Here is a 25,314-nt window from a genome sequence, read left to right as displayed (position 1 = left end):
GAAGGCCCAGTGAGCGGTCCGGATAGGTTGTAGGCCCCAAGAGGACGGACCAGACGTACCGAGGTTCAGAGAGTGGACCAGGCCGACTGAAGGCCCAGTGCGGGCGGACCAGTCATATTGTAAACTCAGAGAGTGAACCAGGTGGATTGAAGTCCCGGTGCGGGTGGACCAATCACACTGTAGACTCGATGTATATGGCTAGACTCGGAGGGTGGACCAGATGGACTGAAGGCCCGGTACGGCTGACCAGTCACACAGTAGACCCGAAGTGCATGCTGTTCTGTGTTCTGTTATGATATGGCATGTTGTGCGTGTATGGTATATGTGGTTGGTATTTTGGGGGTATCTCACTAAACTTTCGGGCTTACAGTTGTGGTTTAATGTTTTCAGGTTCTTCAGGAGACCGTGGCAAGGCAAAGGCGTAATCGTACCGCTCCTTATGATTATGTTTTATGATGTGGTTTTGGGAAGACTCTGATAATAATTGTATTGAAAACTTTTTTGTAATAACTTTAAGAAACTGGGTTGTTTTTGAAAAGTTTAAATTTGTTGAAATTTTTATGGTCGTTACACTAGCTCTCTCTTTATATATATTAAAAGGAATCACTTTAAATATAATATTACCTAACGTTCTAAATAACTTAAGACGGTAATTTTGTATATAATTAATATTTTTATATGATTTTTTAAATATTATTCATTTTTATACACATATATAAGTTAAGGTAACATTTTGGTAAAACTTGGTGGCAAATAAAGCTACGCGCGCCGTAAAAAAGCCATCACGAACTTTTTAAAAAGATTGGTAGCCTATTCTTTTGTCAAATATTTGTTATGGTGATTTAAGAATTCTAAAGATTAAAAAAAAAAAAAAAACAATTATTACACAACGATAACTAAAAATACCTAAAATTGATTGTCGCGGGGACAAAAATATCTTTACGGAAGGAAGAAGAGCCGTTTTCATTTTCACCCTATCCCCCCTGATTTTTGACCTAAGCAATACATACAAGAAACCTATATCTATAACCTTCTCTCCAGACCAGACCCACTTTGATTTCTTTATTCAGTAATCTTCAAAACCACCGATCATATCCTCTCTGGAAAATATTGTTGACTACGTACAGGAAATAGTCGTTCCGATTGGGGTTTGTTTACTTGCTGGGAAATAGTTGATTATGCTTAGGGTTTGATCACAGATAATGGTAGATTCAGGAGTTAGTAGGTTCTTATTGTCATGTAGGAAATGCCAGAGCTGCGCAGTGGAGTACGTCGTGCCCGTGCTTCTCCTGTAGTCGACAAGAAGAGAGGTGTCAGCTCGCCGAAGGCTGCGGCGGGGAAGAAACGATCGGAGCAATTGGTTGGTAAGTACGTCAAAACTCGAGCGGCTGCGGCGACTTTGGTTAAGGTGAAACAACAGAAGAATCCGCGGCGACAGACCAAGCAGACAAAGGAGGAGAAAGAGGGTTTAGCACCACCCACGTTGGTTGTTGTTTCCGAAACAGAGGAGAGAGGAAAAGAAACAGTCAAAGAAGTACGGATGGGGGATAGCGGCGGATTGAGCGCTAACAAGGTTACTGGCCAGGAGGAAGAAGGAAATACTGCCCCTTTTCCTGATAGGGTACTACACAGTCTCTCTGTTTTCGATTTTGTTTTGAAATTTTAAAGCCTGCTAGTTTTTGCATGGTCTCAGTGAGGAAATGAAGTTCTTAATTACTGGAATGAAGTTTCTGAAGTTGTGGTTATATTTCCATAGTTGTCATGTAGAGCTAGATGCATAATGGTTTAGGAAAATTCCCATTTATAGTCTTAGCCACCCATGAACCATTTGAAAGCCCTTGATCATCTTTCTGGTTGTCTTTTTATATTTTGAATTTTAATGTTTGTAGTCTCCCTTGTGTCTGCACTTGCTTTTACTTTTTGAGAGGCTGCATAGGCAAGATGTCATTAAGTATAAATGGTTTCCTGTTAGCATTGTGGAGCTATTCGAATCTCTCAATCAGTCAATTGATCAATTGAATACATCAGTAGGTACTTTCTTTGATCCTTCATTGGTTGGTTTTCAGGTTCAAGTAGGTGGATCACCACAATATAAGGTTGAGAGGAAGCTAGGCAAAGGTGGTTTTGGTCAGGTATTTGTAGGTCGCCGTGTTTCTGGTGGAACTGAACGAATATCAGGTCCTGGAGCCATGGAGGTAAAATTTTCCTTAACCAATCATTTTCATTTATATTCTTTTTTTCTAAAATTGGATTTGGCTAACTTCTTTCCTCTGCTTCTCTTTGTAACAGGTAGCTCTTAAATTTGAGCACAAAAACAGCAAAGGCTGCAGTTATGGTCCTCCATACGAGTGGCAAGTTTACAAGTATGTGCTTACTTTGGGTTCTATCTTAGTCAAGTTAAAACATGTTTTTTCAAAACTATAAGTGGCATTGATGTTCTTTTTGATCAAACAGCACTCTAGGTGGTAGTCACGGTGTGCCTAAAGTACATTATAAAGGAAAACAAGGAGAGTACTATGTGATGGTATGATAATCCTAATTTATGTCTTTTCCCTTTCACTATTTTTGAAAGCTAGACAACATTATAGCAATCTGTTGTCTTTATGTCTTTTCTCACTCTTTCAGGTCATGGACATGCTTGGACCTAGTCTATGGGATGTTTGGAATTCTTCTGGCCAATCGTGAGTTCTTGAGCTTGTGCACATGGAAAGAAATCCTTGTTTGTTTTGCATTTGTTCTTGGTTTCTTGTTTGTTAACCATTTCTAATATCCAGGATGTCATCTGAAATGGTAGCTTGTATAGCTGTGGAAGCTTTGTCAATTTTGGATAAGCTGCATGCAAGAGGGTATGCTATTCAACTCATATGCTTCTTTTGTTAGTTTTCAAGTTGATACACACATATATTTGACCTTGTTTCTTTCATTTCACCATGCTGAATGACTTCTGTTTCTTAGTTACGTGCATGGAGATGTAAAGCCAGAGAACTTTTTACTTGGCCAGCCATCAACATCACAAGAAAAGAAATTATTTCTTGTTGACCTGGGGTTGGGTAAAAGAAATCTCATTTTACTTGTAGAAATTAATTTTCGTTACTTGATGGTTTCCTCTTTAATGATTTTACTGATACTAAATGCAGCAACAAAGTGGCGAGAGACTGCTAATGGTCAACATGTTGACTACGACCAACGGCCTGACATGTTCAGGTCAAATTAAAATCACCAGTTTCTTGAAACAAACTATTCTATTGTCTTACTTAATGTTCATTTGGATTCATAGTGAATAGCCATGTGATTGCAGGGGAACAGTTAGATATGCTAGTGTGCATGCACACTTGGGTAGGACTGCAAGTAGAAGAGATGATCTGGAATCTCTTGCATATACACTCATATTTCTTCATCGAGGCAGGCTTCCTTGGCAAGGGTATCAGGTATTGCTTGATTCACCAGATTCTTTTATTGGCATATATATATGAGATTGCTTTGGTAAATGTTATGTTGTTTTTCTTTAGGGTGACAATAAATCATTTCTAGTGTGCAAGAAGAAAATGGCGACATCTCCTGAAATGTTGTGTGTGTTTTGCCCTGCACCTGTAAGGCAGTTTCTGGAGATAGTTGTGAATATGAAGTTTGATGAAGAACCAAACTATTCGAAGCTAATTTCTTTGTTTGAGGGACTAATAGGACCCAATCCTGCTATAAGGCCCATAAACACAGATGGTGCTCAAAAGGTGATTCATTTTGTTACTAGTGTGTATGATATGATCTGTTGTTAATTAGAATGTTAATTTTTTTTTAAACTTCAGATCATCTGTCAAGTTGGTCAAAAACGGGGCAGATTGAATCTTGATGAGGATGATGATGGACAGCCTTCAAAGAAAATCCGAATGGGAGTCCCTGCAACACAGTGGATTTCAATTTACAATGCCAGGCTACCAATGAAACAAAGGTCGGTGATACCTTTAATTTATTTTATATTCTGTGGGCCTCTTATATCTAAAATGGGGTTGTGGTGCATTAGGTATCATTACAATGTTGCAGATGCAAGATTAAGCCAACATGTTGAGAGAGGAAATGCTGATGGCCTACTTATAAGCTGTGTGTCATCTTGTTCCAACTTATGGGCTTTGATAATGGATGCTGGGACAGGGTTTTCAAGCCAAGTTTATGAACTGTCTCCTTTCTTCTTACACAAGGTAAGGTATACAGAGTGATAAATGCTGTGGATGGAAGAAAAGAAAGTTATTTATTTGATAATATTGATGGATGATACAGGAATGGATTATGGAACAATGGGAGAAGAACTATTACATCAGCTCGATTGCTGGTGCTAACAATGGAAGCTCTCTGGTGGTTATGTCAAAAGGTATGTTGAGCTTTTCTTTTAAGAGTAGTATATGATGCATGTGTTATTGTTGTGTATTGTGTATTCTTATTTTATGAAGTTTTAGGGACACAGTACTCTCAACAGTCTTACAAAGTTAGCGACTCGTTCCCTTTCAAGTGGATAAACAAGAAATGGAGAGAAGGGTTTCATGTGACATCCATGGCAACCGCGGGTACCCGCTGGGGTGTTGTCATGTCCCGTAATGCTGGCTTCAGTGATCAGGTAGGGTAGCATGATATTATATAATAATAAGATTAATGATTAATTAATGTGGTGGGTGTATAATAATAATAGGTGGTGGAGCTTGACTTTCTATATCCAAGTGAGGGGATTCATAGAAGGTGGGATAATGGTTACCGTATTACATCAACAGCTGCCACCTGGGACCAAGCTGCTCTTATCTTGAGTGTGCCTCGCCACAAGCCTGGCGATGAAACACAGGAAACCTTACGCACATCACAGTTTCCAAGCACCCATGTTAAGGTCGGTTTTCATATATTTTCTCATTCAGCTTTGCTTGTTCGTTATTTATGATTTATAAATGGTATGTGCAGGAGAAGTGGGCTAAAAATTTGTATCTTGCCTGCATTTGCTATGGAAGAACTGTGTCTTGAATCATGATGATGATGATGATGATGGTATGTGGGTTTTGAAAACTTGGTGTGTTGTATTTAATTTTGAAATGTTGCTGTGTATGCTGATGATACTCTACTATATCTATCTATCTATCTCTCTCTGTTTGTTGTCATGTGCAGTGTGCAGAGAGAGGGTAGAGGACAGAAGACAGAGGTGGTGTGTAAAGTGGTTGTTGTAAACTCATGTGGTGTTGTGAATCAAGGACACCAGTAGTGGTCCAGATTCTGAGTAGTCAACTAGTCTAGTCGTGATGTTGACCCATATTTATAATATATTGTTGTTTGTAACTGTACCTAATCGCTGCTTATATGTATGCCATTGTTATGCTTTGCTTCAAGGAAGCCATAATATTATTATGGCGTCTTAAACTTGGTTACTTTTTTGGATATATGCTTACCACTGTTTTTGTTGGAAACATGTTATTTGATTTTTTTGGAAGTCTCGACTCCACAGCTTCAGGGTTTGTATCTGGTGCTTCTATCATGCTATGCGATGGATGGCCAAATGCCATTTTAGAAATAGTATAAACAAATGGACAAAACTAGCCACCAACCTCCAATCAAATCTTATTTCAACTTTAGCTTCAAGTGACCCAACAATTGAAGAATACACCAAATAGAATAAAAATAAATAAATAAATAGGAAGACTTGTTATCTCCCTTTCTTATTCATACTCGAAGGTTTACAACTGGCGACTGTGAGTGTGGTTATTCATACTCGGTGGCGTTAGTGTTTCACATCTTTTCAATGATAACATTTCGGTTGCAAGAGAATATCCTTAATATTATTGTGCATGTATTACGATACTTTTATTTGGCTTCCGATTTGGTCGCAAGAGAATATCTTTAGAAGTGGAACATGTATGATATAGAGTTAATTTTGATTCAGTGGAAGTGGAACAACATGCGGTTCTGACAGGGTATAGAGCAGATAAACTCCATTTTTATATCTTGGTCTTCCGGTCGGGTCAAAAATGGCTAGGGTGTAGGGTTGGAAAACGTTCATAGACAGGTTTGAAAAATAATTGTATAATTGGAAAACATAGACATGGCCCTATTTTTGAGTCTATAGTCAATAATAGGAACCATAAAATTACTGTAAACCGGGTCTTGTGGTTACAAAACCCAGTTATCACCGCTCCTTTGCAAATGTTGTTGTTTTCTCCCTACTTACGTTTTCTTTATTAGAATCGTATTATCAATGAAACTGATCGTTTTAGCCAAGAGCAACAACATGACAATGACTTGAAAAATATTTCTGTTTTGGACAAAGTTTACCCTGATAAATAGGCACCAGGCAACTTTCATCAACATCTGTAATAATTCACCCCTGTGCAAAAATAAAATGTGAATCTGTTGCCGAGCCACGGGGCTCAATATCAGTCTTGAGCCAGAACCTGGAAGTCAGTGAGTATGACTGTTCTTTCCAGGTTGTAGCTCAAGACTGTTCCTTCCATATGCGCCCAGACACTTTTAGCTTCAGCTCCTGCCTGTCCCCACCAGAAAAGAACAATGCTATATTCCTTGTTATAATCAGCCCATCAAGACTATCACGAACAGTCTTGTGACTATCACGAATACTCCTCGGGATCCCTTGCCACTTCAACTTTCTACCATTTCCTCCAACTTCCAGACTGTAACTAAACTTGTTAGCATCATTTTCATCCCCCATGAACCGCAAAAACGCCATGTAAACCGGTGCTGCTCCCAGATGAAAAGCTTCAAAATGCAAGCAGAATTGGTATCCAAAGCAGTTGAAAATCTGCACACCCAAAATCAAAACCAATCTTATTAGCTTACAAGGACTCTTTACGTTACTTTGTAATTCTAGAAGGGGATGAAGTGTAAATCTTACAGTCAACATCCAAGTAGCATTCTCGATCTCATGAGGATTGGGCTTCACATATCGGTGGTTGAAGCTAGAGCCATCATGCATATCAACATTATGATCTGTCTTCAAATGTGCAACAATGAATGGAATATCACCGGTGACTGGACATTCTGCACCTGCGTAAGGACAATTATACCCTCGATGCTTGCAATCTTCTTCATGTCTCATCCTGCTGTGATACGCTAAAATATCTTGGCAGCCATAAACATGGTACTTGCATGGTAATTCAATGGACTCTGCAACTTTTTCCAAAGCCAAACACCTTATATTTCCAAGCTCTTGTCTACATATCGGGCAACTGTTTTGAACTTTAGTCTTGCAAATCACACATATCGTGTGCCCATTTGGACACTGCACATAAACATTCAAATTTAGAACATAATTTCTTATTTGTATATATTATTCACATGAGAATTGGGAAGAAAAAAAAAACGTACTTGATGAATTGGGGGACACATTATGTTGAGGCATACAGGGCACTCTAGTAGATCATGAACAGCACTGTTTGATGCCATTCCAGGCCTTCCACCAATAGAATTACATATTCTGAGGCCATTTCTTCCTTCCAAATTTGCAGATTTGACACTGTAATCAGCAATGGCAGCACGTGATTCAGTCACATCCTGGTAAACATTACCTCCAGGAGCCATGTTCTTGCTTTCTTGTGGTCTTTGATTTGCTCCTGAAAGTTGAAATCAAACCAAAATCATTATGAAAAACCCTAATTTTGAAAGTTTGAATGCAGATGGACAGGGATGGAGAGGGGCAAGATATAACATAGACAATAAAGTTGAGTTGAATAAAGGTAGATATAAGACACAGGTATAGGATTATACTATTATAGGGAAAACAAGATAACTGTTATACAAAGAAAGAATCCATTCCACAGATAGCGTTGGAAAGAAGATTTCTTTATGAGTGCAAGAAACCTACACCCATGGGTTAACTTTCATATCCAAATGTAGCAGATTTTAACAGACATTCAATCCGAATATCAAAATATGTTTTCTAGCGAACCTCATCCGAGGTTTGACTAGACAACTACTACAATTTCAATATGGGAAACTGGTGTTAACAGATTCAAAGAACTGAGAAATTAAGGTATTTAACCATGGAATTACCTGAATTCCTTTAAAGAAAACTCATACATTCCTCGCTAAATCGTAACATCGTTGTTGAATTTCAAGAAGAAAACAAGTTGACTTGGCCCATAATTTTTTCAGAGACTTTTTTTCACTTGAATCATCAACGGACGTTAGTTTCAACGAATCAAAACATGCGAAGAAAACAGAATCGTTATAATCAAGAGACTGATGAGAGAGATAGCTAAAACGTAAGAACTGACCAAGAACTGCAAACCCCAGATGAGAAAGTCAATACCCAGAAGCCAAAACGAAGCAACCCATCAGTACTTGGGGGTTTGTTGTGAGTTTGTTGTAATGATACACTAAGATTAGGGTTTAAATAGATAGAGTAGATCGGATGAATTGACTTGAAGTGGTGATAAATTCCGACACTTAAAGATTTGGGCAATCTTGAACTCCCAGGATTCATTCAATTCTGTGAATCTATCTAGGATTGTAGAACGGTTGAGATGGTAATAAATATTGGGATTTTTATGATGTGTGTTTAACAGCTAATAAGGGGATTTGAGCAATGGTTTTGAAATGCAAATTTATGGTTTTTCCTGTTGTCTTGTTTTGAAATTAGTTTTGGCTTTTACGAGACATTTCCGCACGCGTTGCTCTGTTATCATCAACTTTAACTCTATTTATGATTTCATTATCACCCATTAATCTCAAGTCTCAAATCTCAAATCTCAAATAAGAAATAATAGAGTAAACTATAAATTTCCTTCTCTACCGGAGTATGGGGTGTTTGGCTTAGTTTTTCAAACCCCAAAAGTCCTTTTTGGAAAAGTTACAAAAAGTCAGGATTTTCTGACTTTTCCAAAAAGTTCTTTTTCCTTGTGTAAAAAACTTCAAAAATGACTTTTAAAACTAGTTTTCCAAACATCTCTTGCTTTTTTTCTTTTCCAAAAAGGACTTTTGGCTGTGAAAAACTAAGCCAAACACCCACTATATGTTTCTTTTTATTTTTTTGAAAGACAAAAAGATTTTTAGTTCATTCATATAAATCATCAAATCATCGGGTACATAATCACTATTACACTCATATTGGGGATACACAAGACAATTGAAGGATACGGACGGAATTTCCAATAGATTAATCATTATTAATATTTTGATCTTGGTTAAATATGTGCAGCCGTCATATGCAATTTTAAAGCATTTTTTTGTTACTTTGTTAAATTATAATGTTTTTCTAAAGCTAATATTTGAGCATTTGATATGGTTGAATTATACAAGGTTGGAAAAAAGTCGTAATTGGAACCAGAATCTAAGTATTTGGTCTGGTTCCGAGTTCTCTATTTCCTACTAAATTTGCTATATGTATATGAAAATATTCCCCTATTTATCGAAACAATCTAAACAAGAGTCGAAGATCTCGTAAATACGATTCCATCAATTTAAAGATAATCGAGAACAAATGTCGTATGAAAGAGTTATGATTTTTACGCAGACTTTAACAATCTAAGCCTGTTAAAAATATAATTTTAAAAATAAAGTGAGAATTAGCCGACGAAGTCCAAACGAAAATTGTAGATATTGTCGATAACTATGTGTGGATATAAAGAACATTGAAAACGGAGCTCGTATGAAGAATATGGACCTGACACATGGCGGAAAGGGGCAGGATAAACGACGCTTGACTTACACGGTGCACCTCTTGTCTACATGTGGCGCGCGCCTATGCATGTAACACCCATAAAAATCATGCCAATTTAAAACTTTTTAAATCATTCAAAAACCAATAATTATTACAAATTTGTTTTCAAAGTGGTTTAATGTCAGAGTATCCCAGAATCAAATCATAAAAATATAAGGAGGTGCACGATCACGCCTTCGCCTTCTCGCGATCATTAGAAGTACTTGAAAACATAATCAACAACTGCAAGCCCGAAGCTTAGTGAGTTCCTCTAAAATACCAACGACATACAATCATAATCATATCATAGCAAATAAACATCATGCATAATGAGCCATCGGTCTATCTGGACCGATCTCCGAGCCATCGGCATGTATGGACCGCCTCGTAGGGCCTTCAGCCTATCCGGACCGCTCGTCGGGCTTTCGGCCTGACTAGTATGCCCTAACCGGTCTGCAGTCTATCCGGTCCTCCCTGGGTATGTTGGCGCAAGCACAAAGCATGACAACCTCAACCCAACCCCCAATCAAACAATCATGTGCACATAAATATCATACGCTAGCTAGCATGTAAAGATAGTCATACAGATCTAACAGATCACTAACACAGTATCAACCTATAACCAGGATACCGACCTAACCGTTCACTAACATAGTATCATCCTATATACCAGGATACCAACCTAATATGTCACTAAGCATATCATCATGCAATAAAACCAGATACAAATCTGAAAAGGGCTGGTATTGGTGCCTTCGACCTTGTTAGTATAGTGAGGACAACTCACCTCATAAGTAGCTCGGGATGATAATGTCAAACTCCCCAAATACAGCTCCCAACTCAATCACCTACATCCACCAATGATCCACTTCCATAAATTCCCAAATAACTAAAATACTCCTTAAAGTCAACCTGGTCAACCCTTGGTCAAAGTCAAAGTCAACAGTCCATGTTGACCCAACTCGTCGAGTGTAGTCCATTGACTAGTTGAGTTCCTTCATAACTCGAGAAATCGTGAAAACCCAAGTTGACTCGCTGAGTTTCCAGAAAATTCGTCGAGTCCATGTGGTGTACATAATATTGGGAAAATCCTAAATAACTCGTCGAGTCATCTCACTGACTCGCCGAGTCCATGCAGAAACCAAAAACAACCAATGTTCATCCGACTCTTTTGAGTTGGCCATGCAACTCGTCGAGTCCCTTCAGTCTAATTCTCGTTCAGATGCTTTTACATGCAACCAAAGCTCCAAACTGTATATCTAGGCTCCTAGGGTGTTGTTATCACGTAAAGTTGCTAACTTTACGTGCATGCAAGGCTCCATGAAGCTAAAATACTCATAACCAGCCTAGAAGAAGGTTTTGGACATGAAGGAGGGACAAAGCTTCATAAAGCTTGAGACTTTATGTCCATAAGGGCCTAGAGGAGTCAAGATCTGAAACCATGCCCTTGTAACAAGCTCAATCCGCAAGTGACTCCATTTTTGTACTAAAATGTCCATATTCTCACATAAGAAGAGATCTAACATAGAAGTCCAAGGTAAAAGCTGTTTACCTTCAAATGCAAGCCAAGACGTGTAGACACTGGATTTACAAGCTTCTTCTCGTTCCAAGCTTCTTAATCTTCAAACTTCTTCAACAAATGCACCAAAAATACACTTTAGCCCCTCACACACTAAAAAATATGGGTTAGATCGATTAGGGTTTCTTCTGGCCGTCAAAAGGTGGTAAGGAGGCTGGAGGAAAGGACTTAAGGTCCTTTAAATAGGGTGCAAACCCTAAAATTTAGGGTTTCCATGCACAACCTCTACTCTTCAAGTCAGGGTTATCCGATTCGTCGAGTAGAAGTCATAAATCATGTGGGCTGACTAGGTTCGAAACGATGAGTTGGGGCCTCCAACTCGTCGAGTTCCTTCAATAAAATGAATATAAAGCTTTTAAAATTTATATCTGGGAGTCAGATGTTACAATGCAGCTATAAATACCCCCTCAGATTTCTTCATTTCTCATTCCAAACTCTTTTATCTCTCTTTGAAAACTCTCTGGTTCTTAAGCTCCAATGATTCCGTCAATTTAAAGACAATCGAGAACAGATGTCGTATGGAAGAGTTATGATTTTTACGCAGACTTTAAGAATCTAAGCCAGTTAAAAATATAATTTTAAAATTAAATTGAGAATTAGTCGACGAAGTCCAAACGAAAGTTGTAGATCTTGTCGATAGCTACGTGTAGATATAAAGAACATTGAAAATGGAGCTCTTATGAAGAATATATGATTTTTTTGAAAAATTAGAAATTGGTACGTATGCGCGATGTGATTTGGATGAATATGGTGTTGGATAAGGTGTCTAAGTCCATAACTATATTTAGTATGTACTTGACCCGATTTGGCATGGTCCAGTTGGGTTGCATGACATCATAACACTTGGATAGACAAAATGAGAAAAGGACACTTATAGTTTGTTAATATATTATAAGTTCTAATATATTAATATGAAATCATATTATTTAATTAGTATTGATCAAGAATTAATTTGGAATTAATTTTGTGATAAAAAAGAGACTAATTAAATATATGGTGATTGATTTGTAAATCATTCATTCTTATATAGTAGGCTTATGGTCCATGATTCACTAGATTGGGATAGGACCCATTGGGTGCTCCATGGATGCTCCATGAAGGTTAAAACCCATGGATCATGGAAGAAATGAAAAGTCATGTACATTAGGGTTTAACCCTACATGTGACACACTATATAATGAACCCTATGGTAAGCAAAATCGGCCACTATTGCAAGACAAGGAGGGCTAGCCGATTTTGTGACCAAAGTGTTCTTCTATCAAGTTATTCCAAGAGTTGTGGTGTTGTGTGAAACATTTGAGGTGCTAGGCTCATAAAGTCTTAAGGAATCCAAGCAACTACAAAGGTATGTCATTCTACTAGTTTTTATATTACAAGTACCCCATGTCATGCTAGTTAGGATGTAAACCTTGGAAAATTCTTAGTTGCATGAATATTAGAGAAAACATAGATCCAATGTTTCTAGGATTTCATGTACACCATATGAGTGTTAGAATGCTCAAAACCCATCATATGGACCTGACACGTGGCGGAAAGGGGCAGGATCAACGTCATTCGACTTACACGGTGTGCCTTTTGTCTGCACTTGGCGTGTGCCTATGCATCTATAAATACCCCTCAAATTTCTTCATTTCTCATTCCAAACTCTCTTATCTCTCTTTGAAAACTCTCTGGTTCTTAAGTTCCAACAATTCCGTCAATTTAAAGACAATCGAGAACAGATGTCGTATGGAAGAGTTATGATTTTTATGCAAACTTTAACAATCTAAGTCTGTTAAAAATATAATTCTAAAAATAAAGTGAGAATTAGCCGACAGAGTCCAGACGAAAGTCGTAGATCTTATCGATAGCTACGTGTGGATATAAAGAACATTGAAAACGGAGCTCGTATGAAGAATACATGATTTTTTTGAAAAATTTAGAAATTGGTACGTGTGCGCGAGGTGATGTGAATGAATATGGACCTGACACGTGACGTAAAGGGGCGGGATCAACGTCGCTCAACTTACACGGTGCACGTGCCTCTTTATGGTTCTAGATGTTCATTTAGAAGTAGATATGTGGTTTGGACTTATAGGATTAAGCATTAAGAGCTTAATGAAAGTTTTGGCTCAATGCATGAGTACGTTGGGTGTAAAGGCCATTACGCGCAACGTACAAGCCAAACAGCCTATACGCTTAGCATACGTCTAAGTACACTCCACGTACTCAGTCAGGGATGAGTTTTGCTTATTGGGATTTGGTGTGGGCCATAGGTTGGGCTTATTTGTCTTGGGCCTCGTTAGGACATCGGATTTTGGTCTGTTTTTGAGTTTGAGAAGGCCCCCGAAGGGCATTAGTTTTTGGTATTTTGGTCTTGAGTGTTTAAGTAATTAATGGGCCATCGGAATACAAAGTGTTTTTGGACTAGAATGAATGGTTAGGCCTTAAGGTAAGGCCCATGTAAGTGGTTTGGGCTCAATTTGGAAAATTGGGCCATTGGTTAATTAATTGGCCTTTGGGCCTTTCAGATTGTATTTTGGGCTATAGTTTTGGACAAGGTTAGGTTAGGGGTAAAATGGTCTTTTTACCCTAGGTGTGGACTCATGGTTATGGATTGGAACCCAATTGTTAATTGGGTGTTGTTTTGTTATTGGTAGTTGAGGATCTGTCAGTCAACAACTAACGATTTTTTGTATGATTCAGTAGTGCGAGGTGAGTCTTCTCACTGTATCCATGGGTCGAAGGCACCAATGTTGGCCCATTATGTGTTATGTGGTATGCTAGTTGTCTCTTTGTGATACTTGCATGAAGACCCCGGGGGAGCCTGTGGCAATTGGATGTCAGACCACGAGGGGGGGGGGGGGGTTGAAGCCCATGGCATTCCAGATAAAGACCATGAGGGAGCCCATGACATAATAGATAAAGATCATGGGGGAGCCCATGGTATTTATATGTGTGTGCATGATAATCTATAATTGTATGTGGTATGGTATTTGGGGGAATTCACTAAACTTTGTGCTTACGGTTTTCAGTTTATGTTTTAGGTACTCTGGTTTTCAAATGAAAGAGCTCGAGATGATTGCAGAGCACACACCACATGTTTTTGCATTCTGCGAACTACTCTGGTTAAATGATGTTTTGCTAAATATTGGTTACTCTGATTTTATAGAACAATCTGTATTAACAATTTATTAATTTAAAAACAAAAAAATTGTATGTCGTGATTTTCGGGTATATATATATATATATATAGTGTTTGTATGTTACAAGAGGGGTGAGGTAGGGTTATTAGGAATTAGGTTTGTATTTTATTTTATTTTTTGTTTAATTTTAAATCAGAAAAAATAGGAAATGAAATCAACAATGGGAAAATCTATCATTTTAGAAAAAACAAAATAAATTGGACCAAAGTCGCAACAAAATCAAAGTTTTTGACAGGCGGTGCTAGTCTAAAACTTTTTGGACGATAGTGACAATTTTCGACTAGCCACGTGGACCATTATTGCAATTTTGTCTAAAAGATTCCTTCATAGTCTCTTTCTTTCTTTCTTTCTCTTTCTCTCTCTCTCTCTCTCTCTCCATCACCCTCTTTCTCTCTTCATTACTCTACCAGACCATCGTCCCCCGGACCACCAGACGACCGTCATCCACTGTTTACCGAACCACCATTTTCTTGTTGGAATACCACCTCTCTCGTTGAAATGTCGCCTCATAGCCATGAAGAAACCACAAAGGTCATCGTTCTCTAGATCTGTTTTTCGGAAATAATCTTTGTTGTTTACCCTTAAAGTCGCACATGTCGGAGCTTGAATCGCCTATTAAAGCAAAACCTGACGTCACCGCCTGTCATAGTAATCCGCGTGTCGGACTACTATAACTTTTTGTATGCTACTCGGAGACACCACTTTTCACTGAGCCCCTAAACCACCGACGAAGAAGTAGATTTGAAAGACGAAATAATATAGATCTAAAAGACGAAGGACTTGACGAATCATGACGACGATACTATGAATTGATGAACACGGTGGATATGTAACCAGTCGAACATCGAAACCTTAACATATCCAGCGTTGACTTCTCTAGAGAAGAAATAGAGAGTGGAACCTTAATCGATGATTCCATTTTGCTGCTACCCTTCGTATTCTCCGCCGGTAAATCCTTTTACAACGGTCAAGAAGTGACAATGACGTTAGGGTTTCCTGGCAGTGGGTTTTCTCTATTGTCATCTTTTAAATCTGGTAGTTATTGGTGGGTTTTTTCCACGTCAATGAACTTGATTTATGTGGTTTCCATGTAACTTGACGAATGGTGGTGGCATGACGATTGTTTCCAACGAGGGCAGTGGTGGTGAAACCCTAATCAGATAGGACGAAGGACGATGGTGGTGGTGGAATTCGACAGTGGATTCCGACAGTGTAGGTGATTTCGGATGAATAGTAAAGAGAGGGAGAAAGATAGAGTCTCTGATGAAGGAAATAAGTGGGGTGGTGTGGGGTGTGGGTAGGTTATTAGGGCTAGTTTTTTTTATTTTATTTTATGAAATTAATAAAAAGAAAATGGAAAAACAAATATAAATGAAATAAATGACGTTTGAATTGGACCTGCAACAAAATCAAAAATTTGAATTGCAAGTTTAAAAGTTTTTGAACCAAAAGGATAATTTTCGATTTACCACATAGATAATTTTTGCAATTTTGTCTAGAAAAAACCATAAAAAAACAACTATATTAGAAACTAAAACCATGAAGGTAAACATATAAGTATCTTTATAATTTGTCATCAACTATCGGATTTTCACATTTAATTTTTTCAAAGTGTCACTCATAGAAAGTCAAATAGAGTAAAATGCAATTGCAATCGCATGGGCTCCACTTATCCTTGATCAATAGGACCAAGCCCACACAAGGTCCGCATTTCAATATTCAACGCTAATCACAATTATTCATAAACACAGTCTGACAGTGCATCTAAGAACGAATGACATAGATTCATTGTTTTTTTTTTTCTTTTCTATAAAAAGATTAAAACCTAGGGGAAGAAATCTAAGATCTTTGCATAAAACCCCCTTTATCTCGAAGAACAAAGATGAGTTCAAGAAAATTAGAAGTGGTATCTCCTGTTCCAGCAGATATAGATATTGCAAATTCTGTTATTCCTCTACATATCGCTGAGATTGCTAAAGATCTCAATCTTAACCCTGACCACTATGATCTTTACGGAAAATACAAGGCCAAGGTATGTACTCTTCGCATTTCTTGTACAATCTTAATTTACACTTCATTTGTTAGCGATGTAATTTAGTCCCCACAGCTACAATCTGACTTTGGAAGTCAAAGTGGCCTCTCTTTACTTCAGGTAGATCTTGGGAAAATATTGTTATCGATCTTACAACTGGATACTACTAGGTTTGTCGTCAAAAGTCAAACTTAATCTCTTTTTTGTGTAGTATGTTATGATCCGGCCATTTTTTATTATTATCTGCCCATGTGTGAGTTTTAGGTTTTATTGTCTGTGAATAATGAACTTAAAGAAGTAAAATACCCATTTGATCCCCAAAAGCTATAAAATTGATATCGGATATTCGGATGTTACTTCCTTTTTTTTATTACTTCAAATCGATTTCCGAGAATCTTTTTTAAAAGAGAAAAACCAAATGGGATCATGTAAATGGCCATTGAAACCGGAGCTCTTTTCTCAACCGAGATATTATACGACTGATTTAGCGATTTAAGTATGTGTAAATTCTGGATTTTGTTGTGCAATGATGTGGGTATGCGAAAATTTTAGGGTTTTTTTTTGTGATTTGGGTGTTTGGATTTTTTTAGGTTTTGTTGTCTGTTTTTGATGAACTGAAAGAAAGAGAAGATGGGTATTATGTTGTTGTTGGAGGAATTACTCCAACACCTCTTGGAGAAGGCAAGTCTACTACCACTGTTGGTCTTTGTCAAGCTTTGGGAGCTTTTCTTGATAAAAAGGTAACATTCTTCACTTAATTTTCACAATTTTCATTTTCATATCAAGAATCTCATATGGGTTTCAGTCACTACATGATTACATCTTGATCTTTAGTTATAACATTGGTGTTGTACTTGTATATAATGCAATTTAGGTTGTGGGTTCTTGTAAAAATTAGGGTTTAATGTTCATGATCACATTCTTGATGTTGTTAGGTTGTCACCACCCTCAGACAACCATCACAAGGGCCAACATTTGGGATCAAAGGTGGTGCAGCCGGTGGTGGTTACAGTCAAGTCATCCCTATGGATGAGTTCAATCTTCATTTGACCGGCGACATTCATGCAATCACCGCCTCAAACAACCTTCTTGCTGCTGCCATTGACACACGAATCTTCCATGAAAATACACAAAGTGATAAAGCTCTGTTCAGTCGCTTATGCCCACCAAACAAAGAAGGTGTCCGCACCTTCAATGACATAATGTTCAGACGATTAAAAAAGCTGAATATTACCAAGACAAAACCCGAGGATTTGACCCCAGAAGAAGTCAACAAATTTGCAAGACTTGACATTGACCCTGATAGCATCACATGGAGGAGGGTTATGGATGTAAATGACCGTTTCTTGAGGAAAATCAGCGTGGGTCAAGGCCCAGATGAGAAAGGAATGGTGAGAGAAACAGCTTTTGACATATCAGTTGCGAGTGAGATAATGGCAGTTTTAGCCCTGACAACATCTTTATCTGACATGAGAGAACGCCTCGGGAAGATGGTGATTGGAAACAGCAAATCCGGTGACCCTGTAACAGCTGATGATCTTGGGCTTGGTGGCGCATTGACTGTGCTCATGAAAGACGCCATTAATCCAACCCTAATGCAGACCCTTGAAGGCACCCCTGTTCTTGTTCATGCAGGCCCGTTTGCCAACATAGCCCATGGAAACTCTTCAATTGTGGCTGATAAAATCGCGTTGAAGCTGGTGGGCCCTGGTGGGTATGTTGTGACAGAAGCGGGTTTTGGATCGGATATAGGAACTGAAAAGTTTATGAACATTAAATGTCGATATAGCGGGTTGAAACCTCAATGTGCCATTATTGTGGCCACAATTAGGGCTCTGAAGATGCACGGTGGTGGGCCCCTGGTAACCGCCGGAAAACCGCTTGATAAGGCTTATGTTAATGAAAACGTCGGTCTTGTTGAAGCAGGATGTGTGAATTTGATTCGACACATTGAGAACACAAAGGCGTATGGTGTGAATGTTGTTGTGGCTGTGAATAAGTTTTCAACTGATACTGATGCAGAAATTGCTGCTGTCAAGAACGCTGCCATTGGAGCTGGTGCTTTTGATGCTGTTCTTTGCACTCACCATGCCCATGGTGGAAAAGGAGCGGTTAGTCATCAGTGATCTTCATTCTTAACTTTATTGAAAAAAAATATATATAATTAACGCGATAGTAAATGTCGATTTTGTCCCCAGATTGAGCTTGGGATTGCTGTACAAAAAGCCTGTGAAAGCGCGACACAACCTTTGAAATTCCTGTACCCTTTGGATATAAGCATCAAAGAGAAGATAGAAGCCATAGCAAGATCATATGGTGCTAGTGGTGTTGAGTACTCTGAACAGGTATAACCTTCTAGGGTTTTTTTCTTTTTAACAGAATCAAATCACTGTAAACATCAAACAAGTTGATGATTCCATATTTTTCTTTCTTTATGATTTGAAAGGCGGAGAAACAGATTGAGATGTATAGCAAACAAGGGTTTTCTGGTTTGCCAATCTGTATGGCAAAAACGCAATACTCGTTTTCTGATAATGCCTCAGCAAAGGGAGCCCCTACAGGATTTGTGTTGCCTATTAGGGATGTTAGGGGAAGTATTGGTGCTGGGTTTATTTACCCATTGGTGGGGACGATGAGTACAATGCCTGGACTTCCTACACGCCCTTGCTTTTATGACATTGATCTTGACACTGAAACTGGAAGGGTGAAAGGGCTTTCTTGAAGCTTGTGTACAAAGAACAGGGCTGTTGATCGAAATGTTTGCAGTTCTGCATTTTGGAAAAAGTTTAGTTCTTGTACTTTATGTTGTGTACTAGATAAATTAAGACTCTTTCTGTGTGTAATGCCTTCCAAATTAGTGAGCGACAATTGATGTGAATTGAATCAATGCAAAGAAGGTAATAAATGAGTACTTTTTGATTTTATCACCAAGAAATTGAGGGAGGGAACATTGGTGGTTTGGGCATGAATCTGCTCTATCATTGTAGTGGTGTTTTTCACACTTGCAAGTTATAAGATATAACTAAAAAGGTGTTTGGATATCCGGCAAAAACTAATTGCGATTAGTATTTTTTTTTAATTGCTTGAAATTGAGATAATTTGATTTAAGATAGAGTAATTATAAGATCATATAAGGGAAACCTATTATTTTGGATTACCTAATTATCCATCCGTCTAATCAACAGATATTCAATCTTTTTAAGTCGAGATAATTAGGTAATGTGGAATCACGTAAAATTTATACAGAATCCAAAGGGTTTAACTAAAAAGAAACATTTTATTCCCATTATTTGCATTTAACATCTGCAGGATATAATAACTTATCTTACATGATCTTAGAAAAAGAAAAACAGTAGTCAAATTAGGAATTAACAACCCTGCAATTCTTCCTAATCTCTCCAGCCGACCCAGTAAGTGGTTCTATGTTCCCCATTTTGACCATGGAATTAGCAAAATCATCAGAAAAAAGCTTGGGGTTTTTACTGTAAACCTCAACAAGACTTCGTGTAGTTGACACAGCCTGAGCACTTGAATACAAAAACTGATCAGACTCAAGAACTCCCCTCCCTTTGACCAGATTTTGAAAATAATTATTATCAAACAAATCCGTTGAGTTCCAGTCAAGTTGAGTTGTCCGGGTAACATCTCCGGGCGAACATAAATTCTGAAGCCCCGACACCATGTTCCCATCCAACATCGTGCTATCCGGACCATTTGATCCCGAGAAGTTAAATAATCTGTTTTGAAACGTAGCACAACTCGCTAACCCGATCGTATGCGCACCTACAATTTTTACAGTTATCAGTATCAATCTCAGTCCAGTGCATGTCAAACACAGTATACCTACCTGATAGTGACACGACGTCGGTGAGATTAAGGCCTACAGCTTGAAACTTGAGTGTGATGTTACCAACCGACTCAAATGGTGCGGGTAGTTTTGAATTGGCTCCAGATTGATTTGCCACGAGCCCGTCCCGTCTTCCTAATAACACCTTCCATGATGGTCCCCCACTCTGCAAATGATTTGATTTCCGGTCAGTTTCTTTTTCTAATTCGGGCAGGATGTTTTGATACTTACCAAGAGGACGGAATCCCGGGCAGCTATGGCGAGAATGTCGGCACATGAAACTACTCCACTACACGAGCTTTCCACAGCGGTTTTAATGGCATCCACCACCTCGTACCCTCTAGCGGAATTGATGTTTGGAAAAGCGTTTTTCTCTCCGTTGCTTCCGTCCAATAAAATTGATGCATCACACCCCTAATTTTTTTTTGATGTTAAGATGGATAATTTGGCATTATATAGATTAATTGATTAGATAAGGACTTACATTTACAAAACAATCATGGAAGTGAAGTCGGAGTAAAGAAGCTGCCATTCTTGTTTCGGTTTTGATCGCGTTCATCATTTGTTTGCGTACAATACTGAGAAGGTTGGGACATGACTTTGAGTAAAAAGTTGTTGTTAGTTGAGAATTTGCAAGCAAACACAACATGGAGATGGTTATGAACCATGCAAAGGTGATGTTGGTTGCGTTCTTCATGACAAGTCAAATGGTATGTGAATTATAGTTGGAGAATCACTTATGACTTAACACTTATATATATAGTGTCATATAAATGAAGTCGTCTCGTTAACAAGGTTAATAAAATAATTTATCACATAAAAGTGGATATTGACAAAGCATCTGAAACTATATACTATATATATAGTGCTGTGATGTATGGCGGCTGCAAATTACGGTAAACCTGCAACTTGTAAGATAAAAATCTGCATAAACTGAATCACTAATGGTTTTAATATTGTTAAAAAATTCATGGATTAGTATCAGGTTGTATAAAATATATATGAATCTCCAAGAAGTTCATGAATCACAGTAAACTAAACCTTATGGTGGAGGTGGTAGGCAATGGCAAATTGGCAATCCCATAATCTCCACTATTGAGCATCCACTAACAACTTCTTTATGCATATTTTATACCTTAAGTGATAGTTACCATTACTAATTGTATTTTAAAGATATTCTTAGAGTTGTTGTAAACTTTGTTTCTTCATGCTATGGTGACACTCTGCTTCTATATATCTTCACACAGAGACAGAGGGCACTTTTGAAAGGTATATGTAAACAGTGATAGTTTCATACAGCCAAATACACCATCTTTAACAACAAAAAGTATATTCTTTATTTGTAACTTATATAGATTTTCAAAACACACCTTATATTTTTTTTTGCGTTACAAATTTGTCTTACATATTTTGCATTACAATAACTTTATAAATTATATTATTACACAACTATAGCCAAATAAATTATTCATATATAATTATTATATTGGTAAAGAAAAATTTGTAAATAGATTATTATATGGCCTTAACTAGTCAGCTAATAACCCTACAACACTTTTACTTCAATACTAAAACAAAATGGCGATAATAAACACAGATAATCTTAGAAATAGCTAACAGAATCCACACCTAGTTCTACCATACTTTGGCAACCTATACCTTCGACAATAAACCCCAAATTTTATAAGATTATAAATTTCAGAGGACATAAACACAAAGATTGAGCAACAATATCAATATGTACCCGATTAAGATCTCAAAATTTAACAAACTTTTAAAAACTCGTATGTAGAAAATATATGAAGTACCTGATTTAGATCTCAAAGAGTCTTCCGGTGGTCAAGATTGTAGCAACTTAATAGCATTCCATAGAAAATGAAGCTTCTGAATCTTGAAGCATGGTAGGGCTTCTATTCATAATAACACAATCACAATCATGCATCAAAGTATCTAGATCATAAAAAATCTTCAAACTTGCAATATCATTGGTTAATTTTGTCAACATTTGGAATATCTCCTGGTTTTGAGTGTGTGAATGATCATCAGCATTAAAGGCATGCAACTGATTCTGAACTTCTATCCAACTCCAACCTGGTACCTTCTTCACCCCTTTCTCTTTCATAATTCTCTTTAAAACAGCAACTTCATCCCATCGCCTAAGATGTCCATACAAGTCACATAGAAGAACATAAGTGCAATGTTCATAAGGTTCCGATTTCAATAAAAAGTTTCCCACTTCCATTGCTAATTCAACATCACCACACAATCTACAAGCCCCCAATAAAGTCTTCCATACCATTGCATTAGGTTGAAATGGCATTGACCCTACCACCTGTTTTGCCTCTTTGAGACGTGCAGCACGTCCCAGTAGATCAACCACACAAGCATAATGTTCCATTCGAGGTGAAATCCCATAATCAGATTCCATATTTTTTAAAAACTCATATCCTTCTTCAACTAAACCAATGTGGCTACATGCAGTTAGAACTGCAACAAAAGTTATATGATCCACTTTCACTTTTCTTTCCCTCATTTGAGAGAAAAGATCCAATGCAACATGACCTTGACCATCTTGGGCATATGCAAACATCATCGAGTTCCATGTAACTGAGTTTTGTTTATGGGAAGTTTCAAAGGATCTTCTAGCATCCTCAATGATCCCACACTTAGAGTACATGACTACCAAAGAGCTAGTTACAAATTCATTAGACTCAAAACCTGATCTTATGGTCAAACCATGGATTTGTTGACCCAATTGTAAGGTTGCCACATCTGCACAAGATCTAAGGACTGCAGAAAATGCATAATAATCCATCTCTAGGTTTCCAGATTGCATTATCTGAAAAAGTTTCAAGGCATTCTCACTAAACCCATGTTGTGAAAGTCCTGTTAACATTGAATTCCAAGAAACTCGGTCTTTGAACTCCATGTGCTTGAATATTCTTATTGCATATTCCATATAGTTGCCAGGAGGTCCACTAAACATAGCCATCAATGAATTTGAAATTGGTGTCAGATGTTCGACTCCCCTTTTGATTACCAATGCATGTAAAGATTGTCCTTGATTTCGGATTTCTTCTTCGAAGCAAGAACTTATCATGCTAGTGTATGTATAAATGTCGGGTTCAAATCCTAATATTTGCATCTTGGAAAAAAGATTAAATGCAAGGACTCGTTCATCATGTTCCAAGCAAGCTGCCAGCATGGCATTCCAAGAGACAATGTCCCAAAAGTCATCTCCACCATCAAATACCCCTTTGGCATCTTTGATTGACCCACACTTGGAGTAAGCACTGATTGTAGCATTGAGTACAGAGCTATCAGATTCCATACCATGTTTTATGATCGCACAGTGGACCTGCATTGTTAGCTCATGGAACTCAGGTTTATCAAACAATGTTAGAATTGGAGAAAAGGTACCATCATCAAGCCTCACACCTTCCCTATGCATCGATTTGAATAGCTGAAAAGAATTCACATGGTCACCAGTTTCAACATACCCTGAAATCAGAGCATTCCATGACACCGAATTAGGGTTAGGGATGCAATTGAAACACTTACGTGCATCCACCACTCCGCCACATTTTGCATACATGTCCAAAAGAGCACTTCCTGAGTACACATTTTCATCATACCCCGTCTTAATGATATTCGCATGCAATTGTTGCCCAGCAAAGAGACAATCATCAGAAGCAATACCCTTGAGTATACTACCAAATGTGTAACCATCAAAGCAAAACCCACAACGTTTCATACGTATTAGAACCTCCCAAGCACTCTCAAGATCTCCATAGTTCACGTAACCAGCTATTAATGAATTCCAAGAAACAGTGTCTTTTTGAGGAATTTCGTCGAACAGTTTGCAGGCAATTCGCAGTTCTCTGATTTTTAAGTAACCTCCTAATAGAATATTGGCAGTGTAAGTATCCCTGATAGTTCCTAACTTGACTATTTGACAATGGTTTGCCGCAAGGGTCGTCGTCGACAAAGCATACACAGAAGTTTCGACGATGCGGCGTAATGACCTCATTCATGGGTAAGCGTCTGGCCTTCATTGTGTCATTTCAAATAATCGAGTTCGCGTCTAATGAAACAAAGGTCTTTTAACTTTTCAAGCCATTGTCTTTATGAAGTATACACAGACTCGACTTAATTGAAGGAAAGCTCTACTCGATGGAATGTGAATGTGAAGTATGAAGTATGAAGTAGGGCTAGGATCGGTGATAATATAGGTCAATGTTATTAAACAAGAATAAAATATAGGAGAATATTTAATTTATCTTTCAACAATAAGACGGGAGGGAGTAGAGAAAGGTAATAACGAGGTGAAATCTATTGTTGATGATTTTATATCATTAATATTATTTAAGTGTAATGGAGGTAATAACTAGGTAAAAACTATTGTTGATGATTTTATATCATTAATATTATTTAAGTGTAATGGATATGAAAATTGCACTCTTGAATGGTGACTTGGATGAGAAAATATACATGAAACAACATGAAGGGTTTGTGATGTCCGGAAATAAACACACAGTGTGCAAGTAGAAAAAATCATTATATCGTTTGAAACAAGTACCAAAACAACGGCATCAAAGTTTGATTATGTTGTCTTGTCTAATGGTTTTGCATTAAACCGAACTCACAAGTGTATATATAGCAAATTTGATACTTCCGGTAAATGAGTTATAATTTGTGGATGATATGTTGATTTTTTGTACTGATTTAGAAGAAGTTGATAAAACCAAAAAAATTCTTATCATCTAGTTTTCAAATGAAAGACCTAAAGGGTTTGTGATGCCTGGAAATGAACAAAAAGTATGCAAGTAGAAGAAATCATCATATGGTTTGAAACAAACACCAAAACAATGACATCAAAGTTTGATAATGTTGTCTTGTCTAATGGTTTTGCATTAAACCAAGCTGACAAGTGTGTATATAGCAAATTTGATACTTCTGGTAAAGGAGTTATAATTTGTCTATATGTGGATG

At 37.7% G+C, this 25,314-nt stretch overlaps 5 protein-coding genes across 6 annotated transcripts; 2 read left to right on the top strand and 3 right to left on the bottom strand.

Moving 5' to 3' along the window:
- Window positions 1–959: 959 nt before the first annotated feature.
- Window positions 960–5,408, top strand: LOC111899818 (casein kinase 1-like protein HD16). Of its 2 annotated transcripts, XM_023895683.3 has the most exons (17): window positions 962–1,621; window positions 2,067–2,195; window positions 2,290–2,363; window positions 2,455–2,524; window positions 2,626–2,681; window positions 2,775–2,846; window positions 2,956–3,050; window positions 3,138–3,204; window positions 3,299–3,428; window positions 3,510–3,728; window positions 3,804–3,946; window positions 4,019–4,193; window positions 4,273–4,363; window positions 4,449–4,606; window positions 4,679–4,867; window positions 4,939–5,022; window positions 5,140–5,408. In XM_023895683.3, the coding sequence occupies exons 1-16, from the start codon at window positions 1,247–1,249 to the stop codon at window positions 4,996–4,998; spliced, it is 2,103 nt and encodes a 700-aa protein (XP_023751451.1). In that variant the 5' UTR covers window positions 962–1,246; the 3' UTR covers window positions 4,999–5,022; window positions 5,140–5,408. The 2 variants fall into 2 exon arrangements, 1 of the variants encoding a protein (XP_023751451.1); XR_002853061.3 differs by lacking the exons at window positions 4,939–5,022; window positions 5,140–5,408 and having other exon boundaries at window positions 960–1,621; window positions 4,457–4,606; window positions 4,679–4,817.
- Window positions 5,409–6,194: 786 nt separating this feature from the next.
- LOC111899819 (putative E3 ubiquitin-protein ligase SINAT1) lies at window positions 6,195–8,628 on the bottom strand. The gene is given in 6 exon segments (XM_052768622.1): window positions 6,195–6,523; window positions 6,526–6,781; window positions 6,875–7,261; window positions 7,348–7,592; window positions 8,032–8,146; window positions 8,291–8,628. Coding segments are annotated over 4 exon segments (981 nt in total). The 5' UTR covers window positions 7,561–7,592; window positions 8,032–8,146; window positions 8,291–8,628; the 3' UTR covers window positions 6,195–6,398.
- Window positions 8,629–16,173: 7,545 nt separating this feature from the next.
- LOC111899820 (formate--tetrahydrofolate ligase) lies at window positions 16,174–19,399 on the top strand. Its single transcript, XM_023895686.3, has 5 exons — window positions 16,174–16,475; window positions 17,066–17,215; window positions 17,411–18,586; window positions 18,674–18,820; window positions 18,922–19,399. The coding sequence occupies exons 1-5, from the start codon at window positions 16,326–16,328 to the stop codon at window positions 19,195–19,197; spliced, it is 1,899 nt and encodes a 632-aa protein (XP_023751454.1). The 5' UTR covers window positions 16,174–16,325; the 3' UTR covers window positions 19,198–19,399.
- A 333-nt stretch (window positions 19,400–19,732) lies between these two features.
- Window positions 19,733–21,061, bottom strand: LOC122194372 (peroxidase N). The gene is made up of 4 exons (XM_023895689.2): window positions 20,807–21,061; window positions 20,554–20,736; window positions 20,323–20,488; window positions 19,733–20,258 (listed from the first exon to the last, which is right to left on the bottom strand). Exons 1-4 carry the CDS (start codon window positions 21,017–21,019, stop codon window positions 19,837–19,839), a joined length of 984 nt encoding a protein of 327 aa, XP_023751457.1. The 5' UTR covers window positions 21,020–21,061; the 3' UTR covers window positions 19,733–19,836.
- A 92-nt stretch (window positions 21,062–21,153) lies between these two features.
- On the bottom strand, window positions 21,154–24,527 carry LOC111899821 (putative pentatricopeptide repeat-containing protein At3g25970). The gene has a single exon (XM_042899386.2). It carries the CDS (start codon window positions 24,350–24,352, stop codon window positions 22,178–22,180), a length of 2,175 nt encoding a protein of 724 aa, XP_042755320.1. The 5' UTR covers window positions 24,353–24,527; the 3' UTR covers window positions 21,154–22,177.
- Window positions 24,528–25,314: the final 787 nt, after the last annotated feature.

The sequence above is a fragment of the Lactuca sativa genome, chromosome 2 (genome assembly GCF_002870075.4).
Source record: "Lactuca sativa cultivar Salinas chromosome 2, Lsat_Salinas_v11, whole genome shotgun sequence".
NCBI lineage: Eukaryota > Viridiplantae > Streptophyta > Magnoliopsida > Asterales > Asteraceae > Lactuca > Lactuca sativa.
The sequence above is the reverse complement of the archived record's forward strand: the minus strand, read 5'-3'. Positions and strand labels throughout refer to the sequence as shown.